The sequence below is a fragment of the Oryctolagus cuniculus genome, chromosome 12 (assembly GCF_964237555.1).
Source record: "Oryctolagus cuniculus chromosome 12, mOryCun1.1, whole genome shotgun sequence".
NCBI classification, from domain to species: domain Eukaryota; kingdom Metazoa; phylum Chordata; class Mammalia; order Lagomorpha; family Leporidae; genus Oryctolagus; species Oryctolagus cuniculus.
This window is the reverse complement of record NC_091443.1, coordinates 100,981,270-101,007,915: the sequence shown is the minus strand read 5'-3', so window position 1 is coordinate 101,007,915 and position 26,646 is coordinate 100,981,270. Positions and strand designations below refer to the sequence as shown.

The 26,646-nt window shown below is 46.3% G+C and overlaps 1 protein-coding gene across 4 annotated transcripts in view; it reads left to right on the top strand.

The window, feature by feature from the left end:
• SEC11A (SEC11 homolog A, signal peptidase complex subunit) overlaps positions 1 to 26,646 on the top strand; it is an 82,112-nt gene that overhangs the window by 35,555 nt on the left and 19,911 nt on the right. For all 4 annotated transcript variants that reach the window (XM_051834268.2, XM_017337548.3, XM_008275309.4 and 1 more), the window contains exon 2: positions 25,355 to 25,464. In XM_051834268.2, the coding sequence (XP_051690228.1) occupies positions 25,382 to 25,464 (83 nt within the window). In that variant the 5' untranslated portion in view covers positions 25,355 to 25,381. The remainder of the gene's footprint in view (positions 1 to 25,354; positions 25,465 to 26,646) is intronic.

The following is a 26,646-nucleotide window of genomic DNA, read 5'->3' as shown; positions in this document are numbered from 1 at the left end:
AAACTATGCATGGGTTTTTGCCCCAAAATAAACTTATCTTTTAATTCTATTTTTCTGTGAATATTTTGAAGTGCAGAGGAGGTGGGTAATGTGCTTGTTATACATGTGAAGAAAATAGGCTTTGTGAGAAGCAGTTCTGACTAGAAGTTGAGAGTGTGGACTCAGAAGCTAGACTTCAGAGGCTTGAGGTAACTGTTCCTTACTGGCTGTGTGCTTTGGGCTAGTTAACCTCTCTGTGCCTATCTTTATCTTCTCATTGTGGTAGAAGTATATAAAATATAACATTTGCCATTTTAACCATTTTTAAATTATTTATTTATTTATTTATTTGAAAGGCAAAGTTACCGGGGCTGGCACTGTGGCGTAGTATGTTAAGCTGCCGTCTGCGGGGTCAGCATCCCATATAGGTGCCCATTTGAGTCCCGGCTGCCCCACTTCCCATCCAGCTCCCTGCTAATTTTCCTGGAAAGCAGCAGAAGATAGCCCAAGTGCTTGGGCCCCTGCGTCCATGTGGGAGATCCGGATGAAGCACCTGTCTCCCGGCTTTGGCCTAGCCCAGTCCTGGCCATTGCAGCTATTTGGGGAGTGAGCCATCAGATGGAAGGAAGAAAGAGTTACAGAGAGAGAGGGAGAGAAAGATCTTCCATCAGCTGATTCACTCCCCAGCTAGCTGCAACAGCCAGGGCTGGGCCAGGCTGAAGCCAGAAGCCTGGAACTCCATCTGGGCCTCCCACATGGGTGGCAGGGGCCCAAGTGCTTTCCCAGGCACATTAGCGGAGAACTTGGAAGTGGAGCACCTGGGACTGGAACTGGCACTCCTATGGGATGCCGGCATTGCAGGCAGTGGCTTAACCTGTTGTACCACAACGCCAGGCCCTGTTCTCACCATTTTTAAGTGTATCCTTCAGATGCAATATTTGCATTTACCGTCTGTATTGTATATGAGCTGATATGAAGATTAACTGAGTTAATTCATAGCAAGTTCTTAGATGTGCTCGGCACATGATAGATATTAGCTGCATTGTTGTTGGCAGTGTTTTGCTGCTAGAGAGATTTTAAAAGTTTGCCTAAGATCCAAGGTGAATGGCAGGACCTGGATTTGATCTCAGCTCTGATTTCAAAGCCTCAACACTGGGACCAGAAAGGATAAGACAGTTTCTAGCGGTGGTAGGAAGACTGAGAGACATTTCAGTCAGCTTCAAGGAGAGTCTTGAAAGACCTTAGCAGTCACCTTTGTGGGTTGGTTATCATTTAGATAATTCAGGATGAAGAGGAAGTAAGAGCATTCATTGAACACTGGATTTGAGGCTTCCGAGTTACACAAGGCACACTTCCTGCCCTCGAAGAGTTTCTCATTCTAATAGTGAAAGAAAGAAAATGCTGATTATTACATAAGCAGTACGATGCATACTATAACAGAATTACAAGCTGAGGGAACAGAAATGTGAAGTTAGGAAGTAGAAGCTATCCTGCCCTTCTCTTTCCACTGCATGGAATGATTGTGGTTCAGAATTCATTGCTTCCGTACCTTCAGGGTAATTGAAATATAGTAGTTGTAGGTATTGACAGCTAATCAAATGAGGAGAGAATCTAGAATTTTTGTTCTATTCTTGTAAAAACTCATTTGCATAGCTTTTCTATTTATGGCTAATTTTATATTATGCATATATCATCAAATGTTTCTGTTATTTTATTCTTTAGGTTTTCTTTCGATTTTTTTAAAGGTTTATTTATTTATTTGAAAGTCAGAGTAACACAGAGAAGGAGAGGCAGAGAGAGAGGTCTTCCATCCGCTGGTTCACTCCCCAGTTGGCCACAATGGCCGAGCTGTGCTGATCCGAAGCCAGGAACCAGGAGCGTCTTCCAGGTTTCCCACATGGGTCATGGGCCCAAGGACTTAGCCATCTTCTGCCGCATTCCCAGGCCATAGCAGAGAGCTGGATCAGAAGTGGAGCAGCTGGGACTAGAACTGGTGTCCATATGGGATGCCGGCATTGCAGGCGGCGGCTTTACCTGCTACACCACAGTGCTGGCCCCTCTTTTACTTTTTTATAAAGATTTGTTGTTTATTTGAAAGGCAGAGTGACACAGGGAGATCAGTCTTTCACTCTCTGGTTCATTTCTCAAATGGTGACAACAGTCAGAATTGTGCCAGGCTAAAACCAGAAGTTAGGGAACTCCATCTGGGCCCCCGTGTGAGTGCGAGGGACCCAACTACATGGGTTCTGCGCCTTCCCAGGTGCAATAGCAGGAAGCTGGATCTCCAGCCCTCCAACCTGCGTTTCATATGGAATGCGGGTGTCCCAAGTGGTAGCTTCGTCTGCTGTGTCACAACACCTGCTCTTGGGTTATTGTTCTTTTTTCCCCCTTATGAGGTTCAGGAGGAATACTTTTGTAAATAAACTCCTTTCATTTACACCAGGGTGCTGCTCCCTAAATTCTGGTCATTTAAAATGTTTGAAGAGTGGGCTTTTAGGTGTAGCAGGTTAAGCTGCAGCCTGGGCACCTGCACCCCGTATCAAGAGTGCCTGGATTTGTGTCCCAGCTCTACTGTGCATTCCAGCTTCCTGCTAATGTGCACCCTGGGAGGCAGTAGGTGATGGTGAAGGTATGTGGGTCCCTATCACTCACACACCCAGATTGAGTTCCTGGCTCTTGACTTTGACCTGGCCCAACCTGATTTCTTTTTGTTGGTATATAGGGGTTTTCATTTTATATAAATGGAATCATAGAGTATGTATTCTTTAAATTTTAACTATTTTGTCTTTAATTTTTAAAAGATGCCCTTTTCTTAGGGCAGGTTTAGTTTCACAGCAAAATTGAGGAGAGATACAGAAATTTCACGCAAACCCTCAGCCCCCACACAGGCCTAAGCTCCCCCAGTACCAGCATCTCTCACCAGAATGGTGTGTTTGCTATAACTGAGGTGCCTTCACTGACACGTCATAATCTTGTAGAGTCCAAAGTTTCCCTTAGCATTCACTCTTGGTGTTGTGTGTTCTGTGCATTTGGACAGATGTGTGGTGCCGTGTATTTCCCTGCCATAAAAATCCTCTTTGTTTCACTTCTTTATCCCTTTACTCCCACCCTTGGCCACTACTAATCCTTTTACTGTTTCCATAGTTTTGCCTTTTCTAGAATGTCATACATGGGTAGCTGGACTTAGGCAGTACATAGCCTTTTCAAATTGCTTCTTTCACTTAGTAGTAAGCATTTAAGTTTCCTCTATGCCTTTTCATGACCTGGTAGCTCATTTCTTTTTCAATTTTTTTTTATTTTTTTTTAATTATTTATTTATTTATTTGAGAGGTAGATTTACAGACAGAGAGAGGGAGAGACATAAAGAAAGATCTTCCATTGGCTGGTTTACTCCCCAAATGGCAGCAATGGCTGGAGCTGAACCAGTCCAAAGCCAGGAGCCAGGAGTTTCCTCTAGGTCTCCTACGTGGGTGCAGGGGCCCAAGGACTTGGGTCATCTTCCACTGCTTTCCCAGGCCGTAAGCAGAGAGCAGCCAGGATGAGAAATGGCACATATATGGGATGCCGGCACTACTGGGGGAGGCTTAGCTCACTATGCCACAGCACCAGCCCCTTGATTGCTTTTAAGTTTTGATAATTTTTAATAAAGCTGCTGTAAATATCTGTGTTCAGGTTTTTGTGTGGGCATAGGCTTTTAGCTTCTCTGGATAAATACCAAGGAAGAGGATGGCCAGATCATATGGTAAGAATATGTTTAGTTTTACAAATCAGCAAATTGTCTTCTGGTGTGGCTATCCCACCTTGCATTCGCGTTAGCAATGACTGTGAATTTCTTTTTTCCATATCCTCTCCAGCGTTGGTGCTGTCATTGTTCTAGATTTTGCCATTGCAATAGGTGTGTAGCAGTATCTCATTTTTGTTCATTGATTTTTTTTTTTTTTTGACAGGCAGAGTGGACAGTGAGAGAGAGAGACAGAGAGAAAGGTCTTCCTTTGCCGTTGGTTCACCCTCCAATGGCCGCCGCGGCCGGCGCGCTGCGGCCGGCGCACCGCGCTGATCCGATGGCAGGAGCCAGGAGCCAGGTGCTTTTCCTGGTCTCCCATGGGGTGCAGGGCCCAAGCACTTGGGCCATCCTCCACTGCACTCCCTGGCCACAGCAGAGGGCTGGCCTGGAAGAGGGGCAACCGGGACAGAAACTGGCGCCCCAACCGGGACTAGAACCCGGTGTGCCGGCGCCGCTAGGCGGAGGATTAGCCTAGTGAGCCACGGCGCCGGCCTGTTCATTGATTTTTAACATCTGTGTTCTTTCTGTGTCTTTGGGGACTGCCCTGGAGGACTGCATGGCCTCTGTGTCCTGCCCTCTGTTCTGTACTACTTTATTAGTCCTCTTCCCTTTTCTTGGTTGTAGCTCCTTTACTGTAGTATCAAATCACCTTTTACTGGGGCTTGTCTTAATCTGTGAAGCCCTGCTTTGTAGGATTTGCCAGTTTCTGTTGTGTAAATAATTCCAAAATGTCAAATTTCCTGGTACCAGTGTGACATCACTGAGTGCGAAATTAGGAAGAGACAGGTAATAGCACAACAACCGGATGCCTTACAGATGAAAAGAATAACCTCAAGAACACAGATGAGGCACAGCGTGTGGCACGGCCAGTTAAGCTGCCACCTCTGACGATGGCATCCCATGAGGGCCCTGGTTCATGTCCAGGATGTTCCACTTCCAATCGAGCTCCCTGCTGATAGCCTGGGAAAGGCAGCAGAAGGTGACTCAAGTGCTTGCGCCCCTGCCACCCATGTGGGAGACCTGGATGAAGCTCCTGGCTTCTGCCTGGCTTAGCCCTGGCTGTTGTGGCCATTTGGGGAGTGAACCAGTGATGGACAATCTCTTTCTGTCTCTCCCTCTCTCTGTTTCTATAACTCTTGACTTTCAAATAAATAAATAAGTAAAGTTTATTTAAAAAAAAACATAGATGATAGTAAATTGTAAAATAATTAGGAACTGATGAATTTAGAGTATCTTTTACCTTCATTTTTAATGTAATTTTACTAGTTTTTAGTAGCACTGTATTTAACAACTGGCTTGCAAAATTCCAAAAAGTTTAGTGGATTGGCTTTAATACAGCAGTGGTTAATGTGACTTTTTTTTTGGAATTTAAGTTTTATTTATTTGAAAGGCAGAGAGAGATCTTTCATGTCTTGATTAACTTCCTAAATGTCAACAACAGCTGTGGTCAGTGCAGGACAAAGCTGGGAGCCCAGAACTCAATCTGGGTCTCCTATGTGGGTGGCAGGGACACAACTATTTGAGCCATTGCCTGGTGCCTTCAAGGGTGTGCCTTAGTGGGAATGCGGAATCAGGACCAGAGCCAGGACTTAAATCCAGATACTCTTATATGGAATACAGGCATCCCAAGCAGTATCTTAACTAGTGCACCATATGCCTGCCCCAAATTGCAAGAATTTTGATGCATATTAAAGTGACATTTTTACTTTAAATTAAAAAAAAAAAATTGACAGACACAGGAAAGAAAGACATAGAGAAAGCAAACTCCCATCTACTGGTTCACTCCTCAGATGCTCATGGTGGCCCAGGCTGGGCTGGGCTGGGCTGGGCTGAAGTGAAGCTGGGAACAAGGAACTCGTGCCCATATGAGATGCTGGCAGCTTAACCCTCTGCACCATAGCACCAGCTCCCAAAAACTAAAATCTTAAAAACATGTTCTTTCTTTAGCTTTTAGAATCAGTTTATAAATCTGTTTAAAATATAGCAAGTTTTTTTTTTTTTAAGATTTATTTATTTATTTGAAAGGCAGAGTTACACAGAGCAAGAAGAAGAGGCAGAGAGAGAGAGAGGGAGAGGGAAGGAGGGAGGGAAGGAGGGAAGGAGAAAGAGGTCTTTCATCCACTGGTTCTCTCCCCAGATGGCTGCAACGGCCCAAGCTGCACCGATATGAAGCCAGGAGCCAGGAGCTGCTTCCGGGTCTCCCATGCGGGTGCAGGGGCCCAAGCATTTGGGCCATCTTCTATGCTTTCCCAGGACATAGCAGAGAGCTGGATCGGAAGAGGAGCAGCCTAGACTTGAACTGGCGCCCATATGCAGGTTGCAGCTTTACCCGCTATGCCATGGTGCCGGCCCCAAATATAGCAAGTTTTAAGAATCACTTTTAAGAGCCTTTTAATATTTGATTTAATGTATAAATATAAACATCTTAAAAACAATGAAATTAAATTATAAATTTTTAAAAATTCCTTTTTAAGAACTTAAGTTATTCAACAATCAGAGCATTTATATAATTTTTATAAATCTGAGACTTCTTAAATTCTCTTACAATGTTTTAACAGTTTGAATAAATGGTAAACTTTCTGATCAAATCATAAACCTAAAACAATTGATTACACATTTTAAGCTGGAATTCTAAGGCTGATTTATTACTTTAATAGAGCAAGTTTTCTTAAATTTGCAAATAGCTAAAACAGCAAATGTGCAAGAGTTCTTAACACAATTTTTAAAAAAGATTTATTTGAAAGGCAGAGTGACAAAGAAAGGTCTTCCATCCACTAGTTTACTCCACAAATGGCCACAACATCCAGAGCTAAGCTGATCCGAAGCCTGCAGCCTGGAGTTTCTTCTGGGTCTCCCATGTGCGAGCAGGGGCCCAAGCACTTGTGCGATTTTCTCCTGCTTTCTCAGGTGCTTTGGCAGGGAGCCAGATTGGAAGTGGAGCCGCTGGGACTTGAACCAGCGCCCATATGGTATGCCAGTAGTACAGGCAGCAGTTTTACCCACTGTGCCACAGCGCCAGCCCCTTAACACAAATGTTAACACTGTTGGGGGCTGGCACTGTGGCATAACAGGTTAAGCCTCTGCCTGAGATGCTGGCATCCCATATGGGCATCAGTTTGAGACTCAGATGCCCCAGTTTCAATCTAGCTTCCTGCTAATGCGCCTGGGAAGGCAGCAGCAGATTTCCCAGTACCTGGGCCCTGTACCTGAGTAGGAGAGCCAGAAAAAGCTCTGGGCTCCTGGCTTGGGCTTGGCCCTGCCCTGGCTGTCACTGCCATTTGGGGAAGAACCAGCAGATGGAAGATCTCTCTCTGTCTCTCCTTCTCTCTCTATAACTCTGCCTTTCAAATAAAAAATTTTTTAAAATCTTTAAAAAAGTATTGCTGGCACCACGGCTCAAAAGGCTAATCCTCCGCCTGCAGTGCTGGCACACCGGGTTCTAGTCCCGGTCGGGGCGCCGGATTCTGTCCCGGTTGCCCCTCTTCCAGGCCAGCTCTCTGCTATGGGCCGGGAGTGCAGTGGAGGATGGCCCAAGTGCTTGGGCCCTGCACCTGCATGGGAGACCAGGAGAAGCACCTGGCGCCTGGCTTCGGATCAGCGCGGTGCGCCGGCCACAGCGGCCACTGGGAGGTGAACCAACGGAAAAGGAAGACCTTTCTCTCTGTCTCTCTCTCTCACTGTCCACTCTGCCTGTTAAAAAAAATATATATATATAAAAAAAAGTATTAACACTGTGCATTTTTAAAAGATTTATTTATTTATTTATTTATTTGGAAGACAAAGTGACGAGAGAGAGAGAGAGAGATGGAGAGATCTTCCATCTGCTGGCTCATTCCCCAAATGGCCACAGTAGCCATGGCTGGTTGATGCCGAGAGCTCAGTCTGGGTCTCCCGTGTGCATTGCAGTGGGTGTCAAGAACTTGGGCCAGATGCATTAGCAGGAAGCTTACTTGGAAGCAGGGCAGCCAAGACTCAAACTGCACTCTGACATGGGATGCCAGTGTCTCAGACAGCAGCTTAATCCACTGCGCCACAGTGCTGGTCCACAGACAGAGATTTAATGTGAGTTAAACGTGCAGCAAGTTGGAAATGCATCTAGCACAGAAAATGCATTATGTTTTTGATTATTAAAAACAAATCTGGGGGCCGGTGCCGCGACTCACTAGGCTAATCCTCCGCCTGCGGCGCCGGCACACCAGGTTCTAGTCCCGGTCGGGGTGCCGGATTCTGTCCCGGTTGCCCCTCTTCCAGGCCAGCTCTCTGCTGTGGCCCGGGAGTGCAGAGGAGGATGGCTCAAGCCGCTGGGCCCTGCACCCCATGGGAGACCAGGGGAAGCACCTGGCTCCTGCCTTCGGATCAGCGTGGTGCGCCGGCTGCAGCGCGCCAGCCTCGGTGGCCATTAGAGGGTAAACCAATGGCAAAGGAAGACCTTTTTCTCTGTCTGTCTCTCACACTGTCCACTCTGCCTGTAAAAAAACAAAACAAAACAAAACAAAACCAAATCTGGGGCTAGCGCCGTGGTGCACTAGGTTAATCCTCTGCCTGCGGTGCCAGCATCCCATATGGGCGCCGGGGTCTAGTCCCAGTTGCCCCTCTTCCAGTCCAGCTCTGTGCTGTGGCCCGGCAGGGCAGTGGAGGATGGCCCAAGTGCTTGGGCCCCTGCACCCACGCGGAAGATGAGGAGGAATCACTTGGCTCCTGGCTTCAGATCGGCACAGCTCCGGCTGTTGGTGCCATTTGGAGAGTGAACCAACGGAAGGAAGACCTTTCTCTCTTTCTCTCTCTCTCTCTCTGTGTCTCACTGTCTGTAACTCTGTCAAATAAATAAATAAAATCTTGAAAAAAATCTACTCTTTAGGATCAGAAAAATTTTTATCATCTGCAGGGTTTCAGCATTCATTTGTTTATTGCAAAGTTTCGATATGGTAATACTAACATCAGTCTCCATTACATGTACAGGGAAGTCACAAATGTGTTTTAACCATACTTCCCATAGCATTCATGTGTATGTTCTCCTTGAGCATCTAAAAGTTATTTTCTATCTTACGTGGTTGGGTGAAGTCCAGATTACAACACCTCGTAAGGTCTGAAGGTGCTTTCTTGCTGCTGCCCCTTGCTGCTTCCCATCTTTCCGTTTTGTCACACCGTTCTCTCTGCAGGCATGAAGAGAAGCATGGATATTCATTCCCACAACCGTTTGGCACAAGCCCACGACAATAAACATGGGTTTCCTGTAAGCAGAAATGGTGATTACAGTGTCCCTCTTCTCCAGAGGGTTGTCTTCTGACTTCAAGGAAAGAGATGCAGAGTAGAATCCCAAAACTTTGGGCCGGCGCCGCAGCTCAGTAAGCTAATCCTCCGCCTTGCGGCGCCGGCACACCAGGTTCTAGTCCCGGTCGGGTCGCCGGATTCTGTCCCGGTTGCCCCTCTTCCAGGCCAGCTCTCTGCTGTGGCCAGGGAGTGCAGTGGAGGATGGCCCAAGTGCTTGGGGCCTGCACCCCATGGGAGACCAGGAGAAGCACCTGGCTCCTGCCTTCGGATCAGCGCAGTGCGCCGGCCGCAGTGTGCCGGCCATGGCGGCCATTGGAGGGTGAACCAACGGCAAAAGGAAGACCTTTCTCTCTGTCTTCTCTCACTATCCACTCTGCCTGTCCAAAAAAAAAAAATAAAAAATAAAAAATCCCAACACATTATCCACAGGGCAGGACGCTTTGCTGAAAATCACAGTTGATCACTCAGGGTTTAGTCTGGGAAGAACTGTGAATATTAGGGAATAAGGAATTTGTTGTAGGAATGACTTTACGCAGTTGTAGAGCAAGCAAATACTTAAGGAGTTAAGGACAGGTAGTTGGCACAGTAGATAAATAGCTGCTTGGGATACGTGCCTGGGTTCCAGTCCTGGCTCTGTTCTCCATTTCAGCCTTCTGCTAATGCACATTCTGGGTGGCAGTGGGTGATAGCCTATGTAGTTGGGTCCCTGCCACTGCCACCCACATGGGAGACCTAGATTGAGTTTCTGACTTTAGCCTGACCCAGGTCTGGCTTTTAGGTGTTTGGGGAGTGAACCAGTGAATGGGAGATCTCTGTCTTTGTCTCTCTGCCTTTCAAATAAAATGAATAAAAGCAGAAGTTAAAGAATCATAAATGTCGGCCGGCGCCGCGGCTCACTAGGCTAATCCTCCGCCTTGCGGCGCCGGCACACCGGGTTCTAGTCCCGGTCGGGGCGCCGGATTCTGTCCCGGTTGCCCCTCTTCCAGGCCAGCCCTCTGCTGTGGCCAGGGAGTGCAGTGGAGGATGGCCCAGGTGCTTGGGCCCTGCACCCCATGGGAGACCAGGAAAAGCACCTGGCTCCTGGCTCCTGCCATCGGATCAGCGCGGTGCGCCGGCCGCAGCGCGCCGGCCGCGGCGGCCATTGGAGGGTGAACCAACGGCAAAGGAAGACCTTTCTCTCTGTCTCTCTCTCTCACTGTCCACTCTGCCTGTCAAAAAAAAAAAAAAAAAAAAAAAAAAAAAAAAAAAAAAAAAAAAAAAAAAAAAAAAAAAAAAAAAAAAGAATCATAAATGTCACTAAGGAGCTCTTTTTTAAAAAAACGACTATTTATTTGAAAGGCAGAGTGACAGAGAGAGACAGAGAAAGAGATCTTCTGTGTGCTGCTTCACTCCCTAAATGCCTGCAACAGATAAGTCTGAAGCCACAAGCCAGGAACTCCCAGCTGGGTCTCCCACGTGGGTGGCAGGGACACAGCTACTTGAGCCATCATTCGCTGCTCTCCCTGGTGCATTAGCAGCAAAGTGGGTCAGAAGTGGAGGAGCTGGCACTTGAACTGCCCTCTAGAATGGGGTGCTGGTGTCTTAATCTGCTGGACCGCAGGGCTGGCCCCCAACCAGCTCTTCTGAAGCACTGGTGTGGGTGGACATCTTGCCGTGACATACGGGGCAGAACTCCATGTCCTGCTACCGGATTGGACCACAAAGAGCATTTGGCAAGCCTGGGAAAAGCAGCTGCTTCTATATCCAGTCTGAGCTGGCTGTGGAGCGTTGGAAGGAGGACAGAATAGGTTCTGCCAGCCCTTCAGTGTCTGTCTCACCACCTCTAACCAGCGACCTTCAGCGCAGTCATAGCTGCTTCACTTTCACCTTCCAAAACTTGGGCAAATTTCTCTTTTTTGGCCGACTTTAATCCAGATCTATATAGGGAAGGGGATTGGGGGAAATCTAGTTCTAGCTTATGCAAGGTGACAAAGTCAGAAGCTGCTGTAGTCTTTGTCAGCGTGACATCTGTACAGACCTGTTTTAGTCATACTTAGCTTTCAAATAAACATAAAAGCAAGGTTATGTTTCTATCTAATACGCCATCACCTTTATTTCTGTAGCTGGTCCTGTGGCTACAGCAGTTTTCTTTGTCTCTGCCCCCAGCAAAAACCTAAATTCATCACAACCTCTTGCCTGGTGGGGCATTACCGAAGGACTCACGTCTGCTGTGGTTTGAATATGATGTGGCTCCCAAACTCACGTGGATGTTTCAGCCCGGAGTCATGTGTTACTGCGGGGTGGGAAGGAATCCAGTTACAGTGTTGAGGAGGAGCATGCAAGGGAAATCCTTGTCGTCCGTTGTGCCCTGGAAGGTAGTTCTCCAGAGAAGGTTGGCTCTAAAGTGTGAGTGGGGCCCCGAGTTCTGTCTCTCTGAGCTACCTGGCTCACCACGTGAACCTCCACGCGTGTGCCACTGTTCCTCATCAGAGGCCAGCCAGTGTGCTTCACATTCTTGCACTTGAACTCCAGAACTGTAAGCTGAATAAACTTTCTCTTTCTAAAGTTGGTTGCCTCAGATATTTTCTCGTGGTAACAAAAAGCTTAGTAGTACAAGTGCTGGTTTGAGTTCTGGCTGCTCCACTTCTGTTCCAGTTTCTGCTAATGTGCCTGGGAAGGCAGAGGAAGATGACCCACGTGTTCGGGCCCCTGCCACCCACATGGGAGACCCAGATGGAGTTCCAGGTTCCTGGCTTCAGCCCACCCAGCCCCAGTCATTGTGCCATTTAGGGAGTGAACCAGCAGATGGAAAATCTCTATCTTTCCCTCCCTCTCTGTAATTCCACCTTTCAAATAAATAAATAAATAAAATTTTAAAAATAAAAATTTGAGTAATGAACATAGTCCTGGTTCAGTTGGATTGTTTTCCCTAACTTTTACATGGAGTGCTGAGAGAGGGCTTGGAGGATCTTCCGTATTCCAGTTCTTTTTTTTTTTTTTTTTTTTTTTTTGACAGGCGGAGTGGACAGTGAGAGAGAGAGACAGAGAGAAAGGTCTTCCTTTGCCGTTGGTTCACCCTGCAATGGCCACCGCGGCCGGCGCGCTGTGGCCGGCGCACCGCGCTGATCCGATGGCAGGAGCCAGGAGCCAGGTGCTTTTCCTGGTCTCCCATGGGGTGCAGGGCCCAAGCACCTGGGCCATCCTCCACTGCACTCCCTGGCCACAGCAGAGGGCTGGCCTGGAAGAGGGGCAACCGGGACAGAATCCGGCGCCCCGACCGGGACTAGAACCCGGTGTGCTGGCACCGCTAGGCGGAGGATTAGCCTAGTGAGCCGCGGCGCCGGCCCGTATTCCAGTTCTACTCACTGTCCTTGTTGTGTAGTAACAGTCTGGTTTTTGTCTGATCAGGATTAGTTTGGTTCACTGGCATGAGGAACACAAAGTGCCCAGGTAGCAGTCAACTTCAAGTTTAATGGAACCGTTGTGTTCCTGGTGGGTGGATATCTCCTTTGGGAATTAAAATCTCTAAACAGCAGAATCCAAAGTTGGGAGCATGGGAAGCATACATTTCACTGCAGATCATTAGGGGTCATAGGTCATAGTAAGAGAGTCAATCTCATTCTACACTTTAAGTCCCGGGCTAGTGAATCCTAGCTGTAGAAAAAGCAGCTGATTCAGAGCCCCACAGGGTTTCCATCAGATGATGCTATACTGTGTCATCAAAAGGTGATTTATGTCACTCAGAAGACAGAAACTACATCAATAATTGTATAGGAAAAATTTAAAGAATCGTTAATGGGCAGGTTTTTGGACTAGTGGTTAAAACACTCACATCCCACCATTATGGTGCTTGGATTTAATTCATAGTTCTGGCTCTGGCTCCAACTTCTTGCTAGTGCAGATCTTTGGAAGCCCAAGAGATTGGGTTCCTGGTACTCATGTGGGAGACCTGGCTTGATTACCTGCCTCCCAGGTTTAGTCCCGGCCATGGGCCATTGTGGACCTTTGGAGAGTGAATAAGCAAAAGACACTTAACTACTAAGAGAGGTAAAAGAGCACCCTGAAGAGGGTCCAGAAGATAACTGCCACTTCCCAGATGAGTGTGACAAGGACTGCACCTCCTGCCAACTGCACAACACTGCCTGAGAGTCACCGTGGAGAGGGAGTGACTGCCACGTGGTTGGCGCCTGTTGATACGGTGTTGTTTGCCAGAGTAGTAATGGCCCATTGGAAGGCTGAGGACTTGGCCAGAGGGAGGGTGTAGGCTGGAGCCAGTCTGCGATGGTTATGGAGGTGAGCACTGCGCGGCCTGCTGCATGCCGACTCCTGTGTGGAACACAGCATGTTGGAATCAGAAGCCCCTCCTGTTGTCTCTTGGCAGTGTCCCTTCAGCACCCTTCTTTAAGAAAACCTAACGTCATTAAGCCTGCCGGCCAAGGAGAAGTATTTATAGGCCTCAGTAACACAAAAGAGGGTGGATTTAGAGTTGAGACAAATTGATAACTGCTCTAACATTCCACGTTCTCTCAGGCCAGCTACTTCTGAGTGATGGGGGATGCAGTAAGAGCAGGGAATTTTGTTATATTTTGGTTGCCATAAAATACATTCTCTAGACAGAAGCAATTTGTGTGGGATACTGTGATACTCAATAAGGCATCTGTAAGGCCATGGGAAGGCTGAGGAAGATTGCTCCGCATCCAGGGTCTAGTCTGGCAGGAAGGAGTTAGTACTGCTTCCGTGTTGGAAGTGATCCAGCATCATCGGCCTGCTGTGGGGCATGACACAGTGTCGGTTTTCTCCTGTTGGCAGGTTAGGATTAGCGTCGGCTGGAACCTAATTGATCTGGGTGAGGGGAAGTCCATGTTGCTAACCTCACCTTGGCTGCTACCAACCCCTGTGCTCATGTGTCTGTGGGGCAAGACAGGAGGCTCCGGAAGGAGGCTGACAGGCATCCACAGAAGAGGTCATTTTATCTACCCTTGGTGAGCATTTGCGTTGGGCACAGTCGTCGTCACGTTCTGTATACCTGTTTGGAGAGCTGCATCCAAGTCTCTGGCATCCAGACTGCTTAGCTTGATGGTTGATGGAGGACCCTTTAAAAACCAGGCCCAAAGCCTTTGTTGGTGAGCTGGTTCGTAGGGAGCTCCTCATGAGGCCGTGACTGCAGGATGAGGAGCTGTGAGTCACTTGCTCACACTCGTCTGCAGGATGTGCTCGAGCTCAGTCTCGCACGTACCACCTCTCCCTGTGGGTGGAGGACTTACTGTGCGTGCCGAGGTCATGAATCCATGGATCTAACAGTGTCCACTTCATTCCGGGAAGTTGAGATCGCATGGTAGCTTGGGGGCCCGGGGTCAAGTGATTGATCTCTGTTAGAACTCAGAAGCAAGCTAGATGCTGTTACTCAAGAGGGGAACACTTCTCCAAAGGACAGCACAGCTTTGCCCCAGATCCCAGAAGTCTCTGCTGGCATTCACCTTTAGGGAACAACGACAGGTACTGGGGACATTCCTGTCTGTCAGACAAGTCAGCCACCATGAAAACTTGTGGATCATGTGGCCCAGTGATAAACAGTTTTCACTAGGTGTGGAGGCCTAATCAAAACTGGCTGAAAATTGGTTTACATAAATAGAATAAGTTGGCAACTATTTCCTTTTATGCAGTTTTCTGGAAGAATTAGTATAGAATTATTATGACTTTTTTCTTAAATGCCTGGTAGAAGTTATCAGTGAATGCCATCGGAACCTGGAGTTTTCCTTGTAGAAAGATTTTTTTTTTAAGATTTATTATATTTATTTGAAAGAGTTACAGAGAAAGGTAGAGACAGAGAGAGAGGTCTTCCATCTGCTGGTTCACTCCCCAGATGGCTGCAATGGCCAGAGCTGCACCGATCTGAAGCCAGGAGCCAGGAGCTTCTTCTGGGTCTGCCACCTGGGTGCAGGGGCCCAAGGACTTGGGCCATCTTCTGCTGCTTTCCTAAGCCATAGCAGAGAGCTGAATCAGAAGAGGAGCAGCCGGGACTAGAACCGGCACCCATATGGGATGCTGGTGCTTCAGGCCAGGGCGTTAACCCGCTGTGCCACAGTGCTGGCCCCTGTAGAAAGATTTTTAAACCATAAATTCAATTTATGTAATATGGGGCAAGTGTTGTGATGCAGAAGGTAAGGCTTCCACTTGGGGTGCCCACATCCCGTATCAGAGGGCCTGAGACAGAGTCCTGTCTCCACTTCCAGTCTGGTTCCTGTTAATGTGCACTTTTGAAGGCAGCTGGTCATGTGGCCCACCTGAGAGACCTGAATGTAGTTCCTGACTTTGACCTAACCCAGCCAGTGTGGGCATTTGGGTGGTAAACCAGTGAATGGAAGGATTTCTCTCTCTCTGCTCTGCATTTCAAATAAACACACACTTCAAAAAGAAATGTATTTAATAGTTGTAGATCTGTTCAAGTTGTCTTTCTTTTTGAATGAATTTTGGTAGTTTGTATCTCTTCATTTCTGTAACATTAGATTTAAAGGTATTTATGATACTTGTTTATTACTCATAATCTTTGTAGACTATTTAGTGATGTCAGTTCTCCCAGTCCTTTGTTGATACTGATAATTCATATTTTTTCTCTTTTTTTCCACCTGGTTAGTCTGGCTGTTGATCTTCTTAACCAATTTTGGTTTCATTGATTTGATTTTTTTTTTATTGTTCACTTTTTTCTCCTGGAAAAAAAAAACCAAAGATTTATTTGTTTGAGAGGCAGAGTTACAAAGAGAGAGGAAGAAACAGAGAGAGAGATCTTGCATCTACTGGTTCACTCCCCAGATGGCCACAAAAGACTGGGACTGGACCAGGCTCAAGCCAGGAGCCTAGAAAGAACTCCATCCAGTTTCCCATGTGGGTGTAGGGGCCCAAATACTCGGGCCATCTTCCACTGCTTTCCCAGTTACATTAGCAGGGAACTGGATTGGAAATGAAGCAGCCAGGATTTGAATGGGTACCCATACAGAATGCCAATATTGTCATCTTAACTCTATGCCACAACACTGGCCCCTTATTTATTTTTTCTGATTAAAAAATTATTTGAGAGGCATACACACACACACATACAGAGTGAACAAGCGAGCATGCACTTCTATCTGCTGCTTTACTCAGCAAGCCTCCTGCGTGGATGGCAGGGTCCCAGTTACTTGAGCCATCACCATTTTTTGCATTAGCAAGAAGCTGAAGTCAGGAGCCAGAGCCAAAACTGGGAATTGAACCCAGGTACTCCATTTATGGAACACAGATATCAGTCTCTAGGCTGAACATGTCTCTTCTTTAATGTATTATTCTGTTTCTTTGTCTGCTAATCTTGTCATCTCTAACATTTCTGAATCTGTTTCTGTTTATTGATTTTTCTCATTATGTCATACTGTTTTGCCTCTTTTCATGTATGGTAAATTTTTATTGACTACCAGACTTGGTAAGTTTTACCTTTCTGGGTGCTGGTTATTTTTGTATTTGTAGGAATATTCCGGGATGCAGACAAGTTACTTGGAAGCAATTTGGTCCTTTAAAAAAAATATATATATATATATGTTTTTAAAGATTTATTTTTTGAAAGGCAGATTTACAGAGGTTTGGGGATCTTTTCATCTGCTGGTTCACTCCCCAAATGGCCACAACAACTGTGGCTGGGCCAAGCTGGAGCCAGGAGCCAGGAGCTTCATCTGGGTCTCCCACATGGGAATGGGGCCGAAGGACCTGGGCCATCTGCTGCTGTTTTCCCAGGTGTGTTAGTAGAGAGCGGAATCGGAAGAGGACCATCCAGGGCTTGAACTGGTGCCCATTTAGGATGCTGGCATTGCAGGCCGTGGCCTAACCCCCTGCTCCACAACACTGGTCCCATTAGTCAGACTTTTAAAAGGTTGAACAGATGTTTTAAAATGAAATTTGTTTATTACTGATATTATGCCCATTTAGACTGTTAAGAATTTTGTCTTACCATTTAAGATTCATACTGGAGCCTTCACTGACTTTATTGGGCCACAGTAAAAGTATCTATTCTGAATGTAGTTCAGTTTTTCCAGTGTCATCAGGTTTTTTTTTTTTTTTATCTATTAGCTATTTGGAAAAGAGAGAGACATAGATTGATACACCAAAAAGGTCTTCTCCCTGCTGTTCGCCCTGCAAATGCCTGCAACAGCCGGGGCTCAGCAACGCCGAAGCCAGGAGCTCAGAACTCATTCTGCGCCTCCCATGTGGGTGGCAGGGACCCAAGTACTTGTACCGCTGCCTCCCAGGGTACCCACCAGCAGGAAGCTGCAGGCAGAGGCAGAGCCAGGATTGAGCGCAGGCGATCTGGTGTGGTATGCAGGGGCCCTGACTGCCGCACCAGACGCCTGCCTCAGTGCCAGACATCCAGCCCAGCTTTACTTCTAGCTGGTCTGATACCAGCCTCTCACTGCCCCTCCTCCTCCCCGGAGTTAGAAAGGGAGGGAACTGTGGTTATGGGCTGATAAGTCTTCAGATAAATGGAATTTAAGATTTAGGCCAGCTGCTGTTTTGTGGCTTTATAACACAGTTTCTCTTCCGTGGTCACTACCGTCTTTGCTTAAAATTGGTGGCAGTCTGATTGCTATGAAATATCATGTGTAGACCATTGAATATGTCTTGTAAAAACTGGAAACAAACAAGAGTAAGAAACAATAGTTGACAACTGTAATAGGTATTGCCAGGGTATAGCCTCTAGATTGTAGCATGTTAAATTACTGTATTTAAAGTTACTGAAGTATCAGCTTTTACTTTGGTGAATTTTATGTCCCAGCCTTTTTCTTAATTTCTTTTATATATTTGTATGAATTTCTTTTATACACATATACACACACGCACGTCTTTGTGTATGTATATATTAGAGTGTATGTGGGCCGGCGCCATGGCTCACTTGGTTAATCCTCCGCCTGTGGTGCCGGCATCCTATATGGGCGCCGGATTCTGTCCCGGTTGCCCCTCTTCCAGGCCAGCTCTCTGCTGTGGCCCGGGAGTGCAGTGGAGGATGGCCCCAAGTGCTTGGGCCCTGCAACCCATGGGAGACCAGGAGGAAGCGCTTGCCTCCTGGCTTCGGATCGGTGCAGCGCTGGCCATGGCAGCCATGTGGGGAGTGAACCAATGGAAGGAAGACCTTTCTCTCTGTCTCTCTCTCTGTGTCTCACTGTCTGTAACTCTGCCTATCAAAAAAAAAAAAAAAAAAAAAAAAGAGTGTATGTATATATTAGAGTGAACTATCAGCTGTCCTGTAGACTGTTCTAGTCACAGGACTTTTGCGGGAGGGTTCCACACATTATTTCCTAAAAATGAAAACCGCACAGCTAGTATTCAGATCTCCACACAATACCTATTTAGAGGTATTATATAGCACTTTTGTTGATTTTAATAGCATTCTTTTCTAGTTTCACCTAGAGCATTGAGCAATAAGCTGTTCTGGTCACTTATTAGAAAAAAATAATAGGGCATTCAGTTCTGTGGTTATTATTCTACATATGTCACAATGTCTTATTAATAATTAGCTTGATGTTTCCAAGTGGCATGAGAAGGTTAGGTCACTGCCACTTGGTTTCTGCCGGTACTAGGAAGGGAGCGCGTTCAAGTGCAGTGGTGAGGAAAGCAGGGCCTGTGGAGCCACGTGTTTGACTTTTGAGTAAAGGTTGGTGGCAGCAAAAAGAGGGGAGAGAACAAAGGGAGGAGAGCGACAGCTTGGAAACTTACCTGGGTCGGGTGTTTCCTTCAGCAAATCGTTTGCCTCTGTCTGAGTTTTGGCCTGCACACTGACTTGGCGCTCCCGTGCAGGGGGCACATACCAGGCACACACACTCTCAGGGACTTTGACCCTCTTTCTCATAAAAACAAAGAGCAGGATCTTGATGGTGAGGCAGCTTTCACAGTGTGGCTCTGAGGTGAAGGTGCTGTTGTGTGAGGGAGAGGAGTGGCCTTGCAGAGGTGGAGGAGATCAGGTTCCAAGTTGCTTATTTTTCTTTCAAAGGGAAATTATCTTATTAGATATCATGTTAGGTGCTTGTTCTGACAGTCTTAGCCCTTCTGAAAATGGAGGATTTTTCCTTAGCAAAAACAAGCTTGAACTGATTGGTATGTTGCTACTTTTAGTTATTTGTTTCAGTGTGAATTTTTACATTTTACTGTGTAAATCTTGATACATTTGTGAAATCTTGTTGTAGACTCTGCATTTTGTGCAGATGGTACGTGCAGATACTACCTTTTCAAAATCTGGCCAGTTCTGAGTTCTGAAACACATCCGACTCCCTCCCCAGGGGTTTTAGAGAAGAGATGGTGAAACTAATTTTTGTGGAATCCAGCAGCCTCTCCCTCAGATTCTGGATTGAGGCCTATAGTCCATTGACCTAACCAGTACTGTAGGTGTTTTTGTTTTGTTTTGTCTTTTTTTGTTGTTGTTGTTATTTTTTAAAAGAGTTATTTATTTATTTGAAAGGCAAAGTAGCACAGAGAGAGGGAAAGACAAAGACATCTTTCGTCTGCTAGTTCATTCCCCAGATGAACACAACAGCTAGGTCTGTGCCAGGCCAAAGCCAGGATCCCAAGACTCCCTCCAGACCTCCCACATGGGTGACAGGAGCCCAAGTACTTGGGCTGTCATCTGCTGCCCTCCCACTTGGCATTAGCAGGAAGCTAAACTGGAAGCAGGGCAGCCAGGACTGGAACTGACACTGTGATCTGGGATGCCAGTGTTACAGGGGCTGCTTCACCTCGTGTGCCACAACACTGACCCTGATCACTTCTTTAAAGCTAGTTGTCCTGCTTTGTCATCCCCTGGTTTACTTCCTCAACTTAGTCGTCTGAATAAAATGACCATGTTTGTCTTTTTGTTTTGAAGATTAATTTTTTTATTTGAACATCAGAATTACACAGAGAGTGATCTGACTTTCTCTGATTGACTCCCCACATGGCTGCAATGGCCAGGGCTGGGCCAGAACTGGGAGCTTCATCTGGGTCTCACAGGGGTGTAGGGGCCCAAGCTCTTGGGCCGTTTTCCACTGCTTTCCCAGGCACATGACTAGGGGGCTGGATCTGAAGTGAAGCAGCCTGGACTTGAACTGGCACTCATACGGGATGCCTATGTTGCAGATGGTGACTTAACCTGCTACACCATATTCCGGCCCTTCCCCCCATTTTTGTCTTTTAAAAAGCTACCATTGGGTGCCAGCGCTGTGGCTAGCAGGCTAAGCTTCCGCCTGCAGCAGCAGCATCCCATATGGGCACCGGTTCTTGTCCTGGATGCTTCTCTTCTGATCCAGCTCTCTGTTGGCCTGAGAAAGCAATGGAAGATGGCCCAAGTGCTTGGTCCTTTGCAGTTGCATGGGAGACCCTGAAGAAGCTCCTGGCTTCAGAGTGGCTCAGCTCTGGCCATTGCAGCCATTTGAGGAGTAAACCAATGGATGGAAAACCTTTCTCTCTCTCTCCCTCTCTCTGTCTGTAACTTTATCTCTCAAATAAATAAAATCTTGAATAAAAGTAAAAAAAAAAAAAAAAAAAAAAAAAGCTACCACTGGGGCCAGTATTGAGTTAGGCAGCCTCTTGCAACGCTAGAATTCCATGAGTGAGCACTGGTTTCTTCACTTCCAATCCAGCTCCCTGCTGATGGCTCCCGGGAAAACAGCGAAAGATGATCCAAATACTTGGGCCCCTGCCACCCTCGTGGGAGACCCGGATGGAGTTCTGGGCCCCTGGCTTTGGCTTGGCCCAACTTTGGCATTGTGGACATTTGGGGAGTTAATCAGCAGACTGAAGATACCTCTGTGTGTGTGTGTGTGTGTGTATGTATGAGTGATTCTCTGTAATCCTGCCTTTACATTGAATAAAGTTTTTTGTTTTGTTTTTTAAGCGGTCATCTTGGGGCAAGCATTTGGCACAGCGGCTTAAGTTACAGCAAGTGTAAGTTGCTGCTTGGGACGCTCACATCATGTATTCTGAGTGCCAGCATCTCTTTCCAATCCAACTTCCTGCTAATGCATACCTTGGGAGGCAGCAAGTAATGAGTGACTCCAGTGCTTGGGTCCTTGCCATGCACATGGGAGACCCAGATGGCATTCTGGGCTCCTGGCTTCATCCTGGCCCAGCGCAGGCTTTTGCACAAACTCAGAGAAATGAACCAGCAGATGGAAGATTTCTGTCTTCCTGTCTCTCTGAAATCAAATGACAATAAGGAAATAAACATAAACACATATTTTAGCCTCCCTTTCCTCACCTGTAAATGGGAATGTTTCAGATTACCCATGTCCTCATGTTACTGTTACTCCAAAGGACAGCAGATGTTTCCAAGTGCCTCCTAGAAAGTTTTCCCCTTGTAGAGGACACTTAACCTTGGTACAGTACATGATGTTTCACTGGAATGCCAGAAAAATAGTTTTCTGGCCGCTAGCATAGACTTTGGAAAATAAGCTGAGACAGTTTGAAAAAAAAAAAAAAAAAAAAAGATGTTGCTTGTGTATAGCAAAAGCTTAAAAAATAGAAAGCGTGTATATATTGTAAAGTATTTTCCTTCTCCCCCACCATCTCTTTCCTCCTCAAGAGGCTGTCTCCAGTTTGTTATGTACCCTGCCAGAAATTAACCATGAGTTTGTAAGAAGATAAATCTTGAAATTTTCCACTAGGCAGGAAAAATAGATAGTTCTAGAGAAAAAACAGAAAATGGCATAAGAGAGCTGAATTCCTCATAAATGCTAAACATCGTCTGTTAACTACCTACTATAAAACGAGAAACAATTGGTTTTCAAAAAGTTGTTGGCGAGGTAGAGAGACAAGAGGGCTCCCATCCAGCGGTTCACTCCCCAAATTCTTGCAGTGGCTAGGGCTGAGCCAAGGTATGCCTTAGCAGGAAGCTGGAGTCAGGAGTGTAGCTGGGACTCGAACCCAGGCACTTTATGGGATGCAGGAGTCCCCATTGGCATATTAACCATTAAGCTTAAACACCCACCCCACAATTAGAAGGAGGAATGTAGATACCAGAAGCCATAAAATATATAAAGACATTTGCTGTAGATGGTATGCTATGGCTAGAATATTGCTGTTTTTTATTATATATCTCTTGTATATATATGAGTATAATATCTTGATAGAAATAAACATTGATTTAAAGAGGAAAAATGTTAAAAATAAGGATAAAAAGTTAATAAAATTTCTTAATATTATATCCCAAGATGTAACTACCAACATATTTAGTTCCTTCCATTTTACTGTACATTTTTTCAATATTTAAGAAAAATTGAGGGGCCAGCACTGTGGCGGAGGTTAAGCCTCTACCTGCAGTGCCAGCATCCTATATGGGTACCAGTTGGAGTCCTGGCTGCTCCACTAATGACCCAGCTCCCTGCTAATGCTCCTGGGAAAGCAGTGAAAGATGGCCAAAGTCCATGGGCTGTTGCCCGCACATGGGAGACCTGGATGAAGCCCCTGCCTCCTGGCATCAGCCTAGCCAGCCCTGGCTGTTGTGGCCATTTAGGAAGTGAACCAACAGATGGAAGGTCTCAGTCTCTCATTCTCTCTCTTTCCTTCTCTCTCTGTATCTCTGCTTTTCAAATAAATTAATCTTTAAAAAAAATTGTAAAAGTAGTACAATGAGCACACCTATCAACTGCTACACAGATTTAAACTGTTAATTAACATGTTGCCATATTTGTTCTGTAGATTTTTTGTATATGCATATATATGTATAATTTTTTAATCATTTGAAAATGGATAGCAGAAGTTAAATATCTCAAATCCAAAAACCTAGGGGCCTGCGCTGTGGCGAAGTGGGTTGGCGCCCTGGCCTGAAGTGCTGGCATCCCATGTGGGCGCCGGTTCGAGTCCCGGCTGCTCCTCTTGTGATCCAGCTCTCTGCTATGGCCTGGGAAACCAGTGGAAGATGGCCCAAGTGCTTGGGCCCCTGCACCCGCATGGGAGACCAGGAGGAGGCTGTTGGCTCCTGGCTTCGAATCACCGCAGCTCCAGTCTTTGTGGTCAATTGGGGAGTGGGCCATTGGATGGAAGATCTCTCTCTTTCTCTCTCTCTCTCTCTGCCTCTCCTCTCTCTCTGTAACTCTGACTTTCAAATAAATAAATAAATCTTTAAAAAAAAAAATCCAAAAACCTGTATTCTGAAATACTCTGAAATCTGAAATACAACAATTCACTCCTGACTACAACTCTAGCTAACTATTGAAATAGAGTATGGTGCCTACATTACCGCTGTACATACCTTTATCACACCTAAGAAAATTTGCATTGATTTTCTAGTATCATTTATATTCAAGTCATATTTGGAACTCCCCAGTTGACCTCAAAATGTCTTTTGGTTGGTATTTTTCAATATGTTTTTTTTAACAAATATTCAATTGAGTGTATGTATTACATTTGATTCCTGTATGTGTCTTTAGTTCTTTTTAACCTAGTACAGTCTTCCATGACATTGAATTTTTGAAGACTAAAACAGTTGTCTTGTAGAATGTCCTCTGCATGTTTATTTTTTTTAAAGTAACAAAAGTGGGACATGGATTTTTGGTACAGTAGTTAAATCTCTGCTTGGGACTCCCACATCCCATATTGGAGTGCCTGCTTTGAATCTTGGTCCCTCTGTGTCTGATCCAGCTTTGTGCTAATGCACGGCCGGGAGGCAGCAGGTGACGGCTCAAGTATTCAGGTCCTTGCCACTGGTGTGGGTGACCCAGATGAAGTTCCGAGAGGCTCCTAGCTTTTTTCTGGCCCAGCCCCAGCTTGCTGCAGGCATTTGGGGAGTGAACCAGCAGATGGAAGATCTGTTTCTCTGTTTCTCTCGCTCACACTGTCACCACCTTTCAAACAAAATGAAAAATTAAAATAAATATGAACTTAAGTTGTGCATTTAAAAAAAAGGATTTATTTATTTATTTGAAAGAGTTAAAGAGAGGGAGGGAGAGTCAAAGAGAATCTTCCCATCTGCTGGTTCACTGTCCAGATGGCCACAAGAGCCTGGGCTGGTCCAGGCCAAAGCCAGGAGCTAGGAGCTTCATCTGGGTCTAACATGCGGGTGCAGGAGCTCAACCACTTGGGCCGTCTTCCTCTGCTTTTCCAGGCCATTAGCGAGGAGCTGAATTGGAAGTGGAGGTAGCTAGGACTCACCCAGCGCCCTAATGGGATGCTGGTGTTGCAAGCAGTGGCTTTACCTGCCATACTACAACGCCAGCTGTTTATGCATATTTTTGAAACTTTTGTTTTTGTACTTTAATGTGTATTATGAATTTTTCAAGCTCGTATTTTCAGTCCTACATTTAGAATTATTGATAATTTGACCTAAAATGCTTATTCAGATTTTTCCCAGTACTGTGCAGCATTGTCTCTTTATTCTCTTTCTTGTTTGTTTGTTTGTTTTTGACAGGCAGAGTGGACAGTGAGAGAGAGAGATAGAGAAAAAGGTCTTCCTTTGCCGTTGGTTCACCCTCCAATGGCCGCTGTGGCCAAAGGCAGGAGCCAGGTGCTTCTCCTCATCTCCCATGTGGGTGCAGGGCCTAAGCACTTGGGCCATCCTCCACTGCACTCCCGGGCCACAGCAGAGAGCTGGCCTGGAAGAGGAGCAACCGGGACAGAATCCAGCGCCCCGACCAGGACTTGAACCCAGTATGCTGGCGCCGCAAGGCGGAGGATTAGCCTATTGAGCCGCGGCACTGGCCAGTTCATTCTTTGAACTGTTTGTCTTGGTGTCTGGTCATCCTCTGTTTTACCCAGTTTCCAAAAAGCCACGGCCCAGCACAGTTAGCTCACATTATTTCCCTTGCTTGAAACGCCTTCATAGTGTTGTATCTGCTTAATTCGAGTCATGGGATGTTAGAGTTTGTGGACTAGTGGAAATTTAGTAAGACAGAAGGCTGACCTTCAGGTCCTGACTGTGTGACTGACAGGCTGTGACAGTTTGGCAAAGTCTCTTCTTGGTTCCCTCACACTGTAAAATGAGGGGAGAGAGTTAAGTGTTCTTGACTCTGCCGTGGTTGTCAAGGGATAAATGCCTAGGAAATAAGAAGCAGAGGGATATTAGCCTTGGCTGGTATGTGACTGGAATGTGATTGAACCTAAACTGAATAGCTATGAAATGAAATAAATTGTGCAAAGATTCTGGCAATATGATGTTAGTAGGCAAATGTAACTGGTGTTTTAACAAACAGGAGTGGGGGCCTGTTTGGGGTCACCGGCGGTGTAGTTATTGCGGGATTTTAGAGAGTGCCCAGAACTTCAGCTGCCCTGGTAGGACTGCTTGAAGCTTCTGGGTTTACTCCGTTGCTTCCCTCAGTGGAGAGCACGGTGGGTCTGATCTCTTCTCTCTTGTTCTTACAGCTCTATTACCAAGTCCTAAATTTTGGAATGATTGTCTCCTCGGCACTAATGATCTGGAAGGGGTTGATGGTAATAACTGGAAGTGAAAGTCCGATTGTAGTGGTGCTCAGGTAACAGTTAATTTTTCTTTTCAAGGCATGGAATTGCATGGCATTATCTGGGAGAAGAATTGAGATATTGAAAACTGGTTATCAGTCTCTTAGAAACTACCCTTCCCCTGAAGAGCCTGGAAGAAAATTAGTGACTGTATCTCAGCTGTAAGAAATTCTCACTTGTCATGATTACCACTCAGAACCACGAAGCGCCTGGGACCTTTCCGTGAACTGGCTACTACTCAGTGGGCGTTAGTTCCCTGAAATTCTTTTGTCCTCTTAGCTTCTTCGCTCAGTGGGTCAGGCCTGATGTTTTGCCATTTGTTCCTTAGATTTTTATAGAACTTCCGTGTTCTCAGTGTCAGTGCAGAGCATCACTGATTACGTCCATGTTTTCCGCTGACCCTCAAACATCACTTCTAAACTAGGCCTCAGGAATTTTGAAGTTGCTAATGCCATCTCTCTCTCTCTCTCTCTCTCTCTCTCTCTCTCTCTCTTTTTTTTTTTTTTTTTTTAGGATTTATTCATTTATTTGAGAAGTAGAGTTACAGGCAGAGAGGCAGAGGCAGAGAGAGCGAGGTCTTTTATCCCCTGGTTCATTCCCCAAATAGCCACAGTGGCCGGAGCTGGGCTGATCTGAAGCCAGGAGCCAGGAGCTTCTTCTAGATCTCCCACGCAGGTGCAGGGGCCCAAGGACTTGAGCCACCTTCTACTGCTTTCCCAGGCCACAGCAGGGAGCATGGTTGGAAGAGGAGCAGCTGGGACTTGAACCAGTGTCCATATTGGGTGCTGGCACTGCAGGCAGTGGCTTAGCCCAGTATGCCATAGCACTGGCCGTGCCGGCCCCTTAATGCCATCTCTCTCTCTCTCTCTCTCTCTCTCTCTCTCTCTTTTTTTTTTTTTTTTTAAGATTTATCTTATTTATTTGAAAGAGTTAGAGAGGTAGAGACAGAGAGAGGTCTTCCATCCCTTGGTTTACTTCCCGAATGGCCGCAACAGCTGGAGCTGAGCTGATCCAAAGCCAGGGGCCAGGACCTTCTTCTGGGTCTCCCATGTGGGTGCAGGGGCCCAAGGACTTGAGCCAACCTCCACTGTTTTCCCAGGCCATAACAGAGCTGGATCAGAAGTGGAGCAGCTGGGACTTGAACCAGTGCCCATACGGGATGCCAGCATTGCTAGGCCAGGGCTTTAACCTGCTGC